General features: G+C 40.4%; 1 protein-coding gene across 3 annotated transcripts in view; it reads right to left on the bottom strand.

Annotated features, from left to right (window-relative positions):
• Positions 1 to 241: 241 nt before the first annotated feature.
• Positions 242 to 17,013, bottom strand: part of PRELID3A (PRELI domain containing 3A) — a 31,918-nt gene continuing 15,146 nt past the window's right edge. The window contains exons 6-7 of one of the 3 annotated variants that reach the window (XM_049620464.1): positions 3,176 to 3,292; positions 242 to 708 (exon numbers count right to left, since the gene is read on the bottom strand). In XM_049620464.1, coding sequence (XP_049476421.1) covers positions 3,209 to 3,292 — 84 coding nt within the window. In that variant the 3' untranslated portion in view covers positions 242 to 708; positions 3,176 to 3,208. Of the gene's footprint in view, positions 709 to 3,175; positions 3,293 to 10,896; positions 16,020 to 17,013 lie in introns of those variants that run through there. The other 2 variants (XM_049620463.1, XM_049620466.1) reach the window with 2 other exon arrangements.

Genomic DNA, 17,013 nt, shown 5'->3' with positions numbered 1-17,013 from the left:
GCATCAGAGTCATCTGGGCCAATGCCTAGGCCTTGGGCTGGACTTTTTCCAAAAAGGAATGAGACACCTCTGTAGCTCTTTAAATGAAGGAAAATTATGATGAGATTATTTTGGAATAATCTGACAAGAAGTGAAACTGAAGGAAAGGGGGACGAGTTAGAAAGTGATTGTATAAATTTAATATAAAGTGAAGATTAGCTTCCTGTTGCTACATAACAAATTAACCCCAAGACACTGTGGCTTGAAACAGAAAACATTTATTATCTCACAAGTTTCCGTGGTCAGAAAATCAGGAGCAGCTTTAGCTGGGTGATTCTGGCCGGGCATCTCAGAGGTTGCAGTCAAGACATCAGCTGGGCCTGTAGTTAGCTCATGGCTTCCCTGGGGCTAGAAGATCTGCTTCCAAGATGGCTCCCTCTCACAGCTCCTAACCACATGGACCTCCCTGTTGGGCTCCTCCAGCATCTCATGACATGGCAGCTGGCTTGCCCCAGAGCAGGTGATGCACGAACAAGCAAGGTACAAGTCACAGCGTCTCTTATGACCTGGCCTGGGAAGTCACAGAGCATCGTGGAGTATTCTGCAGTATCCCACTGGTCACACACTGCTCAGTGTGGGAAGAGACCACCCATAGACATGGCCACTAGGAGGCAGCCTCCTTGGGGGCTGTCTTGGAAGCTGGCCACACCGCATAAGACCTAAAGTAGACTTCGACAGGGAAATGAGAAGACAGAATTGATCTGAGACCTTTTAAAGGAATGTTTGGTTTGCATATGGCTACAGAAAGGGCCAGAGAAATAAGTCTTAAATAACTCAGTTTTTGTACTTGGCAAATGGAAGCAGCACTACTTAGAAATGAGGGAGCAGAAAGTTTGATGAAAGGGAACAAATTTAGTTTGATTTATGTTGATTAAGAGATGCAGTGGAATCTCTAAGAAAGGGGTTGGCTTTAAGCGCCAGATAGTAAGTCTTAGGTCTGGTGGGCTTCATATGGTCTCTGCTGCATACTCTTCTATGTGGGGGGGTTTTATTTGCAACTCTTTAAAAATGCAAAAACCATGCTTAGCTCATAGACTATAGTCTGCCAACCCTGCCCTAAGCAGACTGTCCTATAATAGGTGAAGAGAAGCCTAGACAATGATGAGCAGTGAAGGACAGAAATCTAAAGCAGTCCTTAGTTGTACTCATTAATGTCTTACCACTTGCCTCATGGACAGTTACTTCTTTACGAGTGAAGATAAAAGTTAAAACATGCCCTCGCTTCAAAAAGTGTTCCATCAGCGAAGCCCAGTGTTCCCAATTCTAGCCTTGCCCAGTGGCGCCCCCCCCCCCCAGGGGACTCTGGCCCAACGTCAGGCCAGTGCCAGTGGTACCAGCACTGTGGACCAAGGTGCCACGAGGCTGCACTGAGGCGCTTCACGTCTGCTCCCTGGTTCGATCCTGGAGCTGGGTTCAGTGTCTGCGTTTTATGAGGAGGAAACTGAAGCGGTATGAAGCAGTCACACGCTGCCCAGATTTACTCCTACATACCTATAATCCAACAGCTGGCTCACAAAGGGTAATCTCCTCGGCCACCAAAGTCACCCAAATAAATAACCCTACTTCCTCTTTGGACACTGAAGTTGTAACAGAACCTATGAACACCTGTTCTGAATATATTGGGCATTCACTAAGGCTCAACCATAAGGAGAGATCTGCTAGGGAAGACTATTCAGGGGGGGAGGGAAATGAAGCTTCTAACAGAGACACCCAGCAATTAACTCCTATATCAAAGCATGCCTAACCCTTAATGTGAGGACAGAAATGCTGGAGGCAAATAGTCACCTACTCTTTAGAAGCCAAAAAGCCACTGGTGCAAATCAGATACAGTTTTAACAGTTGGTTCTAATGCCACATAGGTGGAACAGTCTTCAAAGAATATTCAGCACCACCAATTTTCCTACAAAAAGGGAAACCTATTTCCAGAGAGCTCCTGGCTCTGCTTCTAGAAAGCTTGTATGGAAGTAGCTACCTAACCAGAAGACAGGTACCAATACACAGACCACAGGATCGCCTAGAGCGCTCGCAGAGCTCTGGGAAGCCCAGCTTCCAACAGGAAGCTTCTTGTTTAGCTGTAGTGCCTTCTAGTTTAGGTGAAGAGTTGACACAGTAACTGGTGTATTCAACTTTTATTCCTACCAAACTCAAAAGGCCACACTAACAGGGAGGTAACACTGCAAACTAAGGAAAGGCAGCAGGATTCTGGATTTATTTCTGTGCTTTGGGCAATAAAATAAAGCATTAGGCAAGTAATAGGACATTACCAAAATAGTTTCTCCTGATAACTCATTTCTCTTCTAAAAAAAAACTAAACTGATTGGTTTGGTTAAAACGAAAAAAGTACCCCATTTCTTGTTCAGAAACTAAAATGAAATGGGGATGCTTTGTTATTCGCTGTATACATATAATTAAAAACCCATCTCCTAAATTAAATCTAGGGTCTGTCTTCAAGACAGACTGATCTTCAAGATCAGTCAGTAAATTAAGTGTGCATGCAGAACAGCTATCACATTTGTGGAATGGCCCCAAACTTGAGCGGGGGCAGGCACGGAGGCCCCACACACAGCTTGCGTTGAAAGGACGGTGTTCCACCGCCTGGAGCACTGACGCTGGATCCGAGAGCCACAGCCAGACTTGGAACATCCATGGTCTGTGATTACAACCGACTCAGGACAAAAACCCAGAGAAACTTCTATTTGAATGATGGGAGAAAGCCATTCCCTTTTACACTCTGATACCTTGGCTTCTGGGGAAGGTATATCAGAAATTTAACCTGTTTAGTAAACAAAACTTTCCATCAAATAATAATAATAAAGATAAAAGTAAAGGTAAGCTAGGGGCACCTGGCTGGCTCAGTCAGTAGAACATGCAACCCTTGATCTCAGCGCGGGAGTTCAAGTCCCACCCTGGGGAGGGGGGGGGGGGCATGGAGCCTACTTAAAAAAATAAAGAAAGAAGGTAAAGGTAAGCCGTAGACCAAGATCTGGCAAATTCACTCTCTTTCCAGAGTAGCCATGCACTGATCACACATGCTCGCTCCAACAGACCAAGTGTGGAGGGAATTCGCAGCCCCACTGCCTGGGGCGGAGCGGGGGGGTTGGGGGTGGGGGTGAACGTCTGCCACCTGCTGCTGCACCTGCGTCTCCGGGTCCTGGGCTCCGCTGGTGTTTCACGCTCTGGCGCAGGCGGGGGCTGCCAGGCCCTCCAGCTCCGTGTTAAGTCGGCCAATCACCCACTCCAAGGCCTCGCGACCCTGCCGAGAGAACAGCACTGAGGAACCACCCCACCCCGCCCAGGGATGTGCCCACCTCTAAACTGGTGAGATGAAGACCGTGGCTGTTCAGGTCCCATCACGCTTATCTTCTCATACTTCTGCCAGAGGGCATCTCAGGAAATGAGGCCCCTCCAGGTGCTGGGGGTACCTACTGAACATCAATGCAACAGCAGTGATCACAGGTATTCATTGTGATGCAATACTCTGTAATTAAAGTTGAGAACATGTTCTCAAACTAAAAATCAAGGTTTAATTTCACCTGGCTTTGCCACCCAGCTTCCATGATATTTTATCATACAGAATTTGTTTTTGTGCTTATAGTGAATTCCAAATAGAAAGCATTGCACAGATCAATATTGAATCCATTCCCAGACCAAAACGAAAGTTACAAAACCAAACTATTTTATACTAAACACATTTTGAAAATAATCACTACCACTTTCTTAATGACTATCTTAAAATTTTTTTATTTATAATAGAAAGCCTAGGAGAATAAAAAAAAAACCAACACATGAATAGGCTTATTTTTATCACACTTCAATCCACCAAAAATTTGAAGTGGCTGGGTAACTGATGTTTACATGTACTTGCCCTAAAAATGCCATCTTCCTCTGAAACTACACTGGGCATCCCTGCACATTGTAGGGGAATCAAGATAATCTACATTTTCTGATACTCATCCCTGCTTCCAAATGTGGTTTCCCAACTCACAAATTTCCATGTTCCCTTTTAAAAGGACTCTATACATGACAGTTTTTACACCATTACCTCTACAAGGTTATACAGTTACACTAGGTGGAACAGAGTTACCTACAAGTGGAACAAGAGGCTGTCACTAGAGAAAGCGTTCAGTGTCTAGGCTGATACATGGGACAGAGTGCAGTTTTGCAGCAGAGTGACAGATGTTCTGCCCTGCACCCACTGCCTTTGCAAATCCAGGGTTTATCTGCAAGGAACCTGCAAATCCTTGAGGAATTAAGACGTCAGTGCTATACAGCTAAACTGCAAGAGGGAACTTTTTAAGACAATGTTGCTTAAAAATAGAAAAAAGGCACAAAACAGTATACACAGTATGGTTCCTTCTGTGTTTAATAAAAAAGGAAAACAAACCCATATATCCTTGGCATTTGCTTAAAACAGTTCCGGAAACCTTTGTAAAAATCAGGAGTTAACTGGCAGAGCCCAGGAACTCTTCCTCTAAAGGGGAGGCTTTCACTCTTCGAGACTCGTGTGTGTGTGTGTGTGTGTGTGTGTGTGTTTTAACTATAAACATGGATTGCTTTTATGTGTTTTTTGAGGGAATACTTTTTATAAAAGCGAGCAAAACTCTGATTTCAAGATGGTGGGGAAAAAAAGCCTTTGGCCCTTTGTCTGCTGAAATGTCCATAAAACTATCAGGAGTAAAACGGAAACAAAACTTCAGAACCCACGGAGTCAGCACCCTCACTGCCCATAAGAAGTTGGAAGGCAGAGGCATGGGCTGTGATGCGGTAGAGGGGGTCCAACACAAGCCATTCAGAGCCCAAGGGTTGTCCAGAGAGAGGGGACACACAGGGGACAGCAAGGGACAGGCTGAAAACCATTTAACAGCCTGACTCTTAGACCCCTGGGTTCCACCCCAAAAAATAAAGGTTGAGGAGTCTTGTTGGGAGAAACTGAACCACTTCAGAGAGAAGGGAATGGGGGGGGCGGTGGAAAAGGCCACAGGACACCCTCAATGACCTGCAGTGAGCCCAACAGCCAGCAAGCCTCACTCCTCACCCCCACTTCAGCTTGTGTCAGGTACGTCAGCATGAAAGACACCCGAGGAAGCCTCCCATGCAAAGGGAGACAGAGGAGACACCAAGATGCAGAAGAAAGCTTCACTTAGTGTTTACCTGCAGAGAGAGGAGGGAGGACACTACATCTATGAAGCAAGAACAGGATCCCATAAGAAAAAGGAAAGAGAAATTAAAACTACAATTTGCCAAAATAAAAACTCATGAAATTCTTGGAAGATAAAGTCCAGGAAACCTCCCAAAAGGTAGAACAAAGATGAGAGAAAACAGAACAAAATTATGAGATCAATCCAATATGACCAAGAGGACTTCCAGAAAAGCAGAAGAGAGAATGGTGGGGAAATCGTCAAAGAAATCATTACCAGAACCAAAGGGACCACAAAGTTCCCAACACAATGAATTGTTTGTTTCTTTCTTTTTGATGTCTTGCTGACATACAAAAGCTTTATGTATGCATGTGTACTTATAGGTATGTGTTTACAGCTATATATTTTCCTCTTTTTTACTGAAATGAAATTCACATAAGTTAACCATTTTCAAGCATACAATTCAGTGGTATTTAGTACATTCACACGGTTGTGCAACCACCACCTCTGTCTAGTTCCAAAGCATTTTCATCACCCCAAAAGGAAATCTCAAATGCATAAAGCAGATTCTTCCCCATTTATACCTCCCCTCTCCCCTTGGCAACAACCAATCTACTTTCAGTCTGTATGGATTATCCATGATAGATACTGCATACAAATGGAATCATATAGTATGTGGCCTTTTGCATTTGACTTCTTTTATTTAGCATAATGTTCTAGAGATTCATCCATATTGTAGTGTGGATCAGTACTTCATTCCTTTTTATAGCTGAATAATATTCCAGCATATGTATGGACCACATTTTATGTAACCATTTATCGGTTGAAGGACATTTGAGTTTCTACTTTTTGACTATTGTGAGTAGTGCTACTGTGAACATTCATGTATAAATATGTACTTGTTTTCAATACTTTGGGGTATACAACTAGGGGTGGAGTGGCTGTACCATTTTACATTTGCAACACTATGAACAAAGCTTCCAATTTCTCCACATCTTTGCTATGCTTATTTTCCATTTAGTTTATTACAGCCATCCTAGTGGTTGTGAGTGGTTTCTGTGGGTTTGATTTGCATTTCCCTAATGAATAATGATGTTGAACATTTTTTCTTGTGCTCATTGGCCATTTGTATATATTCTTAGGAGAAATGTCTATTCATATTATTTGCCCATTTTTAAATTGAGTTGTCTTTTTGTTGTTGAGTTGTAGAGTTTTTTATACATTCTGGATAACAGATCCTTTTTGGATATGTGATTTGCAATTTTTTCTTTCATTATGTAGCTTGTCTTTCCACTTTCTTGATAGTGTCTTTTGATGCACAAAACTTTAATTTTGATGAAGTCAAATTTATCTACTTTTTCTTTTGTTGTTCATGCTTTTGTAGTCATATCTAAGAATCCATTGCCAAATCCAAGATCATGAATATATACCCTTATGTTTTCTTCTAAGAGTTGTATAGTTTTTGTTCTTTTTTTTTTTTTAAGTTTGTTTTTTTTTTGGGGGGGGGGGGGTGGCAGAGAGAGAGAATCCCAAGCAGGCTCGGTGCTGTCAGCACAGAGCTGGACACAGGACTCCATCTCATGAACCATGAGATCATGACCTGAGCCAAAATCAAGAATAGGATGTTTAACCTACTGAGCCGCCCAGGCACCATAGTTTTTATTCTTATTTGTCGGTTTTTGATCCATTTTGAGTTAGTCTTCGGATATGGTGTGAAGTAATGGTCCAATTTCATTCTCTTATATGTAGATATCCAGTTATCCCAGAACCATCTGTTGAAGAGACTATTCTTTCCTCATTGAATTGTTTTGGCACGCTTGTTGAATATCAATTGGCCATAGATACATGGGTTTACTTCTAGACTCTCAATTTAATTCCACTGACCTATTTGTCTATCTTTATGCTGGTCCCAAATTGCTTTCATTACTGTAGCTTTGTAAAAAGTTTTGAAATTGGTGGGGCACCTGGGTAGCTCAGTCAGTTAAGCGTCTGACTTAAGCTCTGGTCATGATCTCGCAGTTCATGGGCTCAAGCCCCATGTCAGGCTCTGTGCTGACAGCTCAGGGCCTGGAGCCTGCTTCAGATTCTGTGTCTCTGTCTCCCTATGCCCCTTCCCTGCTCATGCTCTCTCTCTCTCTCTCTCTCGTGCGTGCACACTCTCAAAAATAAAACAAAAAAAAAAGTTTTGAAATTGGGAAGTGTGAGTCCTCCAAATTTGTTCTATTTCAATATTGTTTTGGCTATGCAGGATCCCTCGCAATTCCGTATGAATCTGAGGATGGGCTTTTCCATTTCTGAAAAAAAAAGCTATAGAAATTTTTATATAAGAACGGTCTTGATTTTTCAGAATGTTTTGGGTAGTACTACCATCTTAACAATTATTAGTCTTCCCATCCATGAACAAGGGATGTCTTTCCATTAATTTATGGGTTTTTTTTTCATTTCTTTCTGCAATGTTTTGTAATTTTCATGTACAGTCCTTCACCTTGTTTTATTTCCATGTATTTTATTCTTTTGGATGCCACTGTAAATTTCATAGTTTCCTTAATTTTCTTATGAGGTTGCTCATTGCTATTGTAAAGAAACACAATTGATTTTTATGTGATCTTGTACCCTGTAATTTAGCTAAACACCCTTTATTAGCTTTCTGGTGGCTTAAGGTTTTCTACATACAGGATCTGCCATCTATGACTATGGATAGTTTTATTTCTTCCTTTCTAGTTTGGATGCCTAATACTTCTTTTTCTTATCTAACTGCTCTGGCTAGAACTTCTAGTACAATGTTCAACATCAGTGACAACAGTGGACATCTTTGTCGTGTTCTTGATCTTAGGGGGAGATTGCAGTCTTTCATCATTGAATAGGATGTTGGCTGTGGGTTTTTCATAAATGCCCTTTATCATGGAGAGGAAGTTCTTTTCTATTCCTATACCTAAACTATTTCTAGAATTATTATTTCTATTCCCAGAATAGTGTTTTCATCATGAAAGGGTGTTTTTTCAAATGCTTTTTCTGCATCAACTGAGATAATCATGTGGGACTTTTTCCATTAGTTCTATTAATGAGGTATATAGCATTGATTTTTGTATTTGAACCACCCTCCTGCTTCTGGGATACATCCCAGTTAGTCATGGTGTGTATCCTTTTAATATGCTGTTAGATCCAGCTTGCTAGTATTTTGTTGAAGATTTTTGCATCAGTATTTATAAAGGATATTAGTCTAGATTTATTCTCTGGGGGTCTTTACCTAACTTTGGTATCAAAGTAATATTGGGTCTCACAGAATGAGTTAGAAAGTATTCTCTCCTCTTTTTTGGAAGGGTTTGCAAAGGATTTGCATTAATTATTTAATGTTTGGTAGAATTCACCAGTAAAACCATCTGGCCCTGGTCTTTTCTCTGTTGGCAGATTATTTTTGGTTTTGTTTTGCTTCGTTTTTTTCCTTCATTCATGAGTTTACTTATTTTTTCTTGATAAGTCTGGCTAAAGGTTTATCAGTTTTACTTATCTTTCCAAAGAACCAACTCCTGGTTTCATTGATCTGTTCTATTGTATTTTTAGTCTCTTCTTCATTTATTTCTGCTTTAATCTTTATTATTTCCTTCCTTCTACTGAATTTGGGCTTTGTTCTTTTTCTCACTCCTTTAGCTGTAAGGGTAGGTTGTTTATTTGAGCTTTTTCTTGTTTCTTGAGGTAGACCTGTATTGCTATACAATTCCTTCTTAGAACAGCTTTGCTGCATCCCTAAGATTTTGGACCACTGTGTTTTCATTTTCATTGGTCTCCATGTATTTTTTTAATTTTCTCTTTGATTTCTTGGTTGACCCATTCATTGTTTAGTAGAATGTTACTTATTCTTCATGTATTTGTGTTCTTTCAAATTTTTTGTGATTGATTTCTAGTTTCATACCATTATGGCTGGAAAAGATGCATGATATTTTTTAATGTATTGAATTTTTAAATTTATTGAGATTCATTTTGTGGCCTAACAGGTCATCTATTCTGGAGAATATTCCATGTATACTTGAAAAGAATGTGTATTCTGCTGTTTTCAGATGGAATGTTCTGAATACATCTGTTAGCTCCATCTTATTTAATGTGTCATTCAAAGCCACTCTTTCCTAGTTGATTTTCTTCTCTCTAGGTAATATATCCATTGATGTAAGTGGGGTGTCAAAGTCCCTTACTATGACTATATAACTGTCAATTTCTTCCTCTATGTCTGTTAATAGTTGCCTTATGTATTTAGGTGCTCCTATGTTGGATGTATATTTACAATTGTTATATCCTCTTGTTGGATTGTTCCCTTTATCATTATGTAATGTTCTTCTTTGTCATTACAGTCTTTCTCTTAAAGTCTATTTTATCCAATGTAAGCATTGCTACTCCAGCCTTTTCACTTCCATTTGCATGGTAAATGTTTTTCTGTCCCTTCACTTTCAATTTGCAGGTGTCTTTAAGTCTGAAGTAAGTCTTTTATCGGCAGCATATATATGGGTCTTGCTTTTTTATCCATTCACTCACACTATGTCTTGATTGGAGCGTTAGACCATTACACTTAAATTTTGCTTGTTGCCATTTTGTTTTACAGTTGTTTTTGTAGTTCTTCTCTGTTCCTTTCTTCTTTTGCTCTCTTCCCTTGTGGTTTGAAGACTTTCTTTAATGTTATGCCTTGGATTCCTTTCTCTATTTTTTTGTATATCTATTATAGGTTTTTGATTTATGTTTACCATTAGGCTCATCTATAACATCTTACACGTACAGTAGTGTATGTTATTAAGTTGATTGTTGCTTAAGTTCTAAAAGCACTAGATTTTTACTCCTCCACCCCCATTTTATGTACATGATGTCATATTTTATATCCTTTTATTTTGTGAATCTCTTGACTGATTTTTGTAGATATTCTTGATTTTACTGCTTTTGTGCTTTAAACTCCATACTGGTTTTATAAGTGTTTAATCTACTATTTTTATTATATGTTTGCACTTACCTGTGAAATTTTTTCCTTTCATAATTTTCTTACTCCTGATTATGACTTCTGTTTTTTCAGTCAAAGAATTCCCTTTAACATTTCTTATAAGTCTGCTTTAGTGGTGAACACTTTTAACTTTTGTCTGGGAAACCCTTTATTACTAATTCTATTCTGAATGATAACCTTGTTGGGTATAGTATTTTTGGTTGTAGGGTTTTTCTTGTCAATACTTTGAATATATCATGACACTATTCTGGCCTGAAAAGTTTCTGCTGAAAAATCAGCTGATAGCCTTCTGGGGTTTCCTGTGTATGTAACTGTTTTCTTACTGCTCTTAAAAATTCTCTATCACTATTTTTTGCTATTTTAATTATTATGCATCTTGGTGTGGACCTCCTTGGTTTGGGTTGACTTTGTTGGGGGACTCACTGCACCTCCTGGATCTGGATGTCTGTCTCCTTCCCCAGATTAGGGAAGTTTTCAGGTATTTCTTCAAATAAATTTTCTGTTCCCCTCCCTCTCTCTCCTCCTTCTGGGATCCTTTTATGAATGTTATTACAGTTATGTCATTGAGTTCCCTTAACCTATTCTCATTTTTTACTATCCTTTTTCCTTTTTGCTATTCAGTTTGGTTGCTTTCCATTACCCTGTCTTCAGATCACTGACTCATTCTTCTGCCTCCTCTAATCTACCATTTCTCTCTAGTGTATTTGTTATTTCAGTTATAAGTTCTTCATCTTTGGCTGGTTCTTTTTTTTTTCTTCATATTTTCAATCTCTTTGTTGAAGGTCTCACTGAGATCCTCTACTCTTTTTCTCAAGTCCAGTGGGTATCTTTATGACCATTACTTTGAATTCTCTATCAGGAATATTGCTTTGCTCCATTTCATTTAGCTCTTGTGCTGTGATTTTGTCCTGTTCTTGCATTTGGGACATACTCCTGTCTTCTCATTTTGTCTCTCTGTGTTTGTTTCTATGGGTTAGGAAAGTCTGCCACATCTCCTGATCTTGAAAGTAGTGGCCTTATGAAGAAGAGGTCCCACAGTGCCCTGCAGTATAATGCTTCCTGTTCACCAGAACCAGGCAGTTCAGGGAAGTCTCCTATGTGGGCCACGTGTGTCCTACTGTTATGCCTGGGATGCATTTGTCTTCAGATCAGTCATCCGTAATGCCTCTCTTTGTCTGCTGGGGGCTCACTGGGCAGGGTTTGATCCCTGCATTGTTAGAATGTACCAGTCTGGAGCCAATGCAGGCTTCTTCTTGGGCAGTGTCAGCAGTCAGACCAGATGCCTACCTTTAGCCCATCTACCTAGGTTGCAGTTACACCAAACTTCAGGGCTTCCTTCCTATGCTGCCCCCTAAGAAGCTTTGGTCGGAAGGTTTTTAATTACTGATTCAATGTCTTTGTCATAGGTCTATTGAGATTCTATTTCTCCTTAAATTAGTTCTGGGAATTTGTGTGTTTTTAGTAGTTTCTCCATCACATATAGATGATCTAATTTGTTGGTATACAACTGTTCACAGTATTCTCTTATATCCTTTTATTTCTGTAAGATGTGTAGTAATGCCTCACTTTCTTTTCTGATATTTTTATTCTGAATCCTTTTTATTCTTGGTCAGTCTAACTAAAGTCTTGTCAACTTTGTTGATCTTTTCAACTAAACAACTTTTGATTTCAATGATTCTATTTTTCTATTCTCTAGTTTAGTTTTCTATTCTGAGTTTCGTTTGTCCTTCATTTTCTAGTTCCTTCAAGTCACGTTAATGATTTGAGATCTTTCAAACATAGGTGTTTGCAGCTATGAATTTCCCTTTGATCACTGCTCTCATAGCATATGTTGTATTTTCATTTCCATTCATCTCAAAATGTTATAATTTCATTTGTAATTTATTATTTGATTCGCTAGTTGTTAGCATATACTTTAAAAATTCAACATATTTCTGAATTTTCCATTTACCTTATACTGTTGATTTCTTTTTTTTTTTTAATGTTTATTTTTGTGAGAGAGAGAGAAAGAGAGAGAGAGGGAGGGAGGGAGGAACAGAGAGAGAGAAAGACACAGAATCCAAAGCAGGCTCCAGGCTCTGAGCTGTCAGCACAGAGGCTGATGCGGGGCTCAAACTCACAAACCATGAGATCATGACCTGAGCCTAAGTCGGATGCTTAACCAACTGAGCCACCCGGGTGCCCCTATTGTTGATTTCTAATTTCACTTCATGGGGATCACAAAAGATATTTTGTGATTTCAGTCTTCTTAAATTTATTGAGACTTGGTGTTTGGCCTAACAAATGGTTTATCCTGGAGAATAATCCATGTGTTCTTGAGAAAAATGTATACTCTGGTGTTGAGTGAAGTGTGCTATGGATATGTTAGGTCAAGTTGGTTTATAGTGTTATTCTAGTCCTCCGTTTCCTTATTGATCTTCTGTCTAGGTGTCTTGCCCATTATTAAAAGTGGGTTATTGAAGTGTCCAGCTATAATTGTAGAACTATTTCTCCTTTTAGTTCAGCTAATGTTTCCTTCATATATTTGGGGGCTCTGTAGCTTGGTGTGTAAATGGCTATAATGTTTATCTTCTTGATGAATTGACCCTCTCATTGATATATAATGTCCTTATTTGTCTCTTATAACATTTTTTTGACCAAAAGTAGATTGTGTCTGATATGAGCATGGCCACTCCAGCTCTCTTGGTTCTTATTTACATGGAATATCTTGTTCCATCTTTCACATTGAACCCATTTGTGTCTTTGGATCTGAAGTGAGTCTCTTGTAGACGGCATATATAGTAGGATCATGTTTTTTCATCTATTCTGCCAATCTCTGTCCTTTAACTGGTGAATTTAATCTATTTACTTTTAAAGTAATTACTGTTAAAGAAGCACTAACTTTTTACAGTAGTTGTTTTTTGGTTTTTTTTTTTTTTTACACTGTTAGTTGTTTTCTATTGAGTTCCAAAACTTTCTGTTCCTGAATTATTTCCATCTTCATCTGTTGTGTTGGGTTTTTTTTTTTTTCTAGTGTACCATTTTCATTCCCCTTTTATCTTCTGGATATTTTTTAGTTATTTTCTTATTAGTTACCCTGGTGATTATAATTAACATCTTAAACTCAGAAAAATATAATTTGAATCAATACCAATTTAGCTCTAATAATGTATTAGTTAGGGTTTCCAGAGAACCAGAACCAATAGAATGTGTAAATATAGACAGAGATTTATTTTAAGTAATTAGCGGTCATAATTATGGAGGCTGGCAAGTCCAAAATCTGCAGGGTAGATTAATCAGGATTCATTAAATGCTCCCCTGGTTGAAGTATTCTATTAGAATCCACAGTTCTACAAACATTGATTCTGTTATTTTTTGCCAGCTTATTGGTTGTTTCAGTGGAGGGACAGATTCTTGGAGCACCCACCTCTACCATTTTCCATGATGTTACTATTTATATATTTTTTTAGTTTTAATTTTGAAATTATTATAGATTCACAGGAAGCTGCAAGGATAATACAGGAATGTCCCATGTACCCTTGACCCTCTTCCCCCTAATAATATCATGCATAATTACAATATCAAAACCAGGAATTTAACATGCACAGTGCAGCACAATGAATTTTAAAAGATCACTTCAAATGGGGCACCTGGGTGGCTTAGTCAGTTAAGCATCCGGCTTTGGCTCAGGTCATGATCTCACAGTTTGTGAGTTCGAGCCCTGCATCGGGCTCTGTGTTGACAGTTCAGATTCGGAGCCTCCTTCAGATCCTGTGTCTCCCTCTCTCTCTGCCCCTCTCCCACTCGTGCTCTCTCTCTCTCTCTCAAAAATAAAATAAACATAATAATAATAATATTAAAAGATCACTTCAAATAAGGCTTAACCTCATGAAATTTCAGAACATCAAGGATAAAAAGACCCTAAAAGCTTCCAGGGAGAGAAATAATTCGTATACAGAAGTTGATAATCTGAGTGAAAAAAAATAGAAAAATGCCTTCAAAATTCTGAGTGAAAATATTTTTTTAAAGAACTGTACGTCAAGCTATGCTGTGAACAAAGTATGAGAACAGAAAAGACATTTTCAGATGTACCAAGTCTTAGAAACCACAAAGAGATGTCCTTCCCCATCCTGTAACAGTAAAGAGAAAGAGGAAAGCAGGGAAGCAGGGAAACAAGGGCTCCAGGAGAGAAGGCCAAGGAAATGCCCAGGAATGCCCAGAAAAGGGGATGACAGCCACGTGGCTGTTTGGTCAGAGAGCGAGGCCTGGCTTCCAGAATGGATGGCACCATGGAAACTGGGAATGGGTGTGCTGCCCAAAAAGACTGACCTGTGGAAAATGACGTTATGACGTACTGCTAACAGTGGGTAAGAGTATGGAAGGACTTAGCCAGAGACTTTTAAAAAATAAAATTAAACAGATGAAAAGAATTATTATCCCCTAGGCGGGGGGAAATTGCATAAGAAGGAAAATGCAATTATGGCTTAGTAATAAACAACAGTTAGGCATTTGTATTTTCAAAATTATGGAAACTCTGTGCTTTCAACCATAAACGATATAGCTATTTTGGGGGAAAGGGAGAGAGAAGGAAGATATAAGAGAGAGAAAATAATAATCTACCAAAGAGGTAAATAATTCCTAGATAGCGTCTAAATTTGGCAAATCAAGAAATAACGGTATGTTTATTTATTTAGAAATCTAGCAGCAAAAGCTAAAAGCTGCCAAAAGAGTTGAGCGTTCCCTCAGCAGGACAGAAAAATGCTTTGCCGAAGGGGTTGAGGGGGGTTTGTTTTTACCGTAAATCTTTTAATTCTGTGTTGCCATAAGCTTTATGCATAAAACACTCTGATACAAATATAAATGAATGTCATTTCCTTTTGGATTAGAAGTACTGTTAGCAAACAAAAAACACGACCTAAAAAACAGAAGAACACAGTGCTACTCACTGTTTACGGAGGAGGCCTTCTCTCAAGTTTTTAGAATTTGAAGCATACTGAAAGATTTTACATTCGACTTTTGAAAACAGGAAAGTTAAAATTCCCACCTGGAAGTACCCTAAAGCTAACAGGTCAGCTTACGCTCATAAGCACTTTTACTACTTCGTCACAGCCACTCTGTGTGAGCATCCCCACAGACAGGTCTGAACAATGACAAGTAACACAGGCCTTCAGCCCCTGGGGCCTCTGGTCCCAGAGCGCAGGACAAGCCAGCTGCAGCATGGGACACAGTGCTTGGCTCCCCTGACCAATTCCAACCGTGAGACGGGAGAACGCACGGTACTGTCCCCACACACGCAGCTGTGGGGATGGACGCCCCTACTCCAGCGTGGGCAGATCTGCACTAATGGTGAGAAGGACACACCACAGCGGCATCTGAAGTGACAGACAGCGCCCAGATATGTGTGAAGAGGCTGGCAGTGCAGACAGGTGATCAAGGGGCACAGGTGGGATATGGGGAGTCACCAGGAAAAGAGTGGTTTAGTAAGATCCCAAGAGTCAGCAGAAAATTGCCGGGAGCTGCTACCTAGGGGAGAACAGACAAGGCACAAGAGCAGTCTGACAACACTGGCCCAGGGGCGGTGGGGCCGTGGGCAGCGGCAGGGTGACAGCTTTGCAGCCCTTGCCCTTCTCCTGCTATAGGGGTCTTCTCTTCTGTGGGTCTCATTCTGCAACAGACAGGCCTCCTGTCTTGAGATGTCGCAGCCGAAGAGCCCGGTGGAGGCTGTGACCAGGTAAGTGGCAGATTCCAGAAGTTTCCACACCTCTCCCAGACTGGGCGAACCATATTCAAGGCTCGCTTAGTTCTTCCTTTTTTCTTCCTTGCCTTCTTCCTTCCTTTTTTTTCTTTTGTTCTTTCTTTCTTCTTTGATTTTTTGGGTGAGGCATCTGATCAAAGATTGAGGCAATTTAGCTCTAGTTTATGAGGAAACAGAATGTGACAGAGTCCACAACTCAGAGTGACACATCACACACACCACATTGCCCACACACACTATGCTCACCAGGCGGGCAGGCTCTCTATGCGTGGCCACCTTAGTGGTGTGTCCATGGAAGAAGAGAGACCCAGCAGCAGATCACAACCTTGGGTTCAAGGTGAAGGGCTCTGGCAAACTTAGGCTCCAGTAGGAAGCTTTTAAAGGAGGCTGAACCACACAATCCCCTTTTGCTGACACACACATGCTGCAGACACACAGACAGACCAACCGTGGGAAGCGGGGCCCAGAGCAGCACAGTATGGAAAGTCAATAGGGTGAGGGGTTTCAAGGCAGGAGTATAAGGATTCCCTAAACAGAGGGAAGCAGGAAACCCTGACTTTCCTACGAAGTATGAAGATGACTGCCGACCAATTAAGTGTCAAATCCCTTCCTGATGGTCCAGTCACTGGTGGCCTAGGAAATCAAGGAATGTTTGTGAAGCTCAAGAAGATGCTAGAAATGGCTTCTGCCACTAAAAGAAAAAAGCCAGCGGCAGTCACGTGGCTGGGTGCTGGCTGGCAGCAGGCGAGGAGCAGGATTCCCCCCTGAGCCCGCAGCGCTGACACAAAGGCACACAGCATTCTTTATAAGAACATGTACAAATATTCAGACCCTGCCCAAAATGAAAAAATTCTCCCATTTGATCGGCCTTTGACACCGTCTGGAACTACTAGTGAAAGCCTCCTTCTGATAATGCGCTAATGACAGGAAATGTTTAGGCAAGCAGGTCCTGAGAATGGCTTGGGAAAATCTGAACAGCCTCTATCTGAGACCAGATAACAAATGATCAAGTCTTCCTGGGAAATAAATCCTGCCATGAAACAAGATAATTTAGGAAGAGGATGAACTAATGACTGCTTCCGTTACAGAAGACACTAAGGAGCGCCGGGCTGGAGACACATGCA

This window comes from Panthera uncia, assembly GCF_023721935.1.
Source record: "Panthera uncia isolate 11264 chromosome D3 unlocalized genomic scaffold, Puncia_PCG_1.0 HiC_scaffold_8, whole genome shotgun sequence".
NCBI lineage: Eukaryota > Metazoa > Chordata > Mammalia > Carnivora > Felidae > Panthera > Panthera uncia.
Note: the sequence above shows the minus strand (reverse complement) of the source record. Positions and strands in the feature narration are given on the sequence as shown.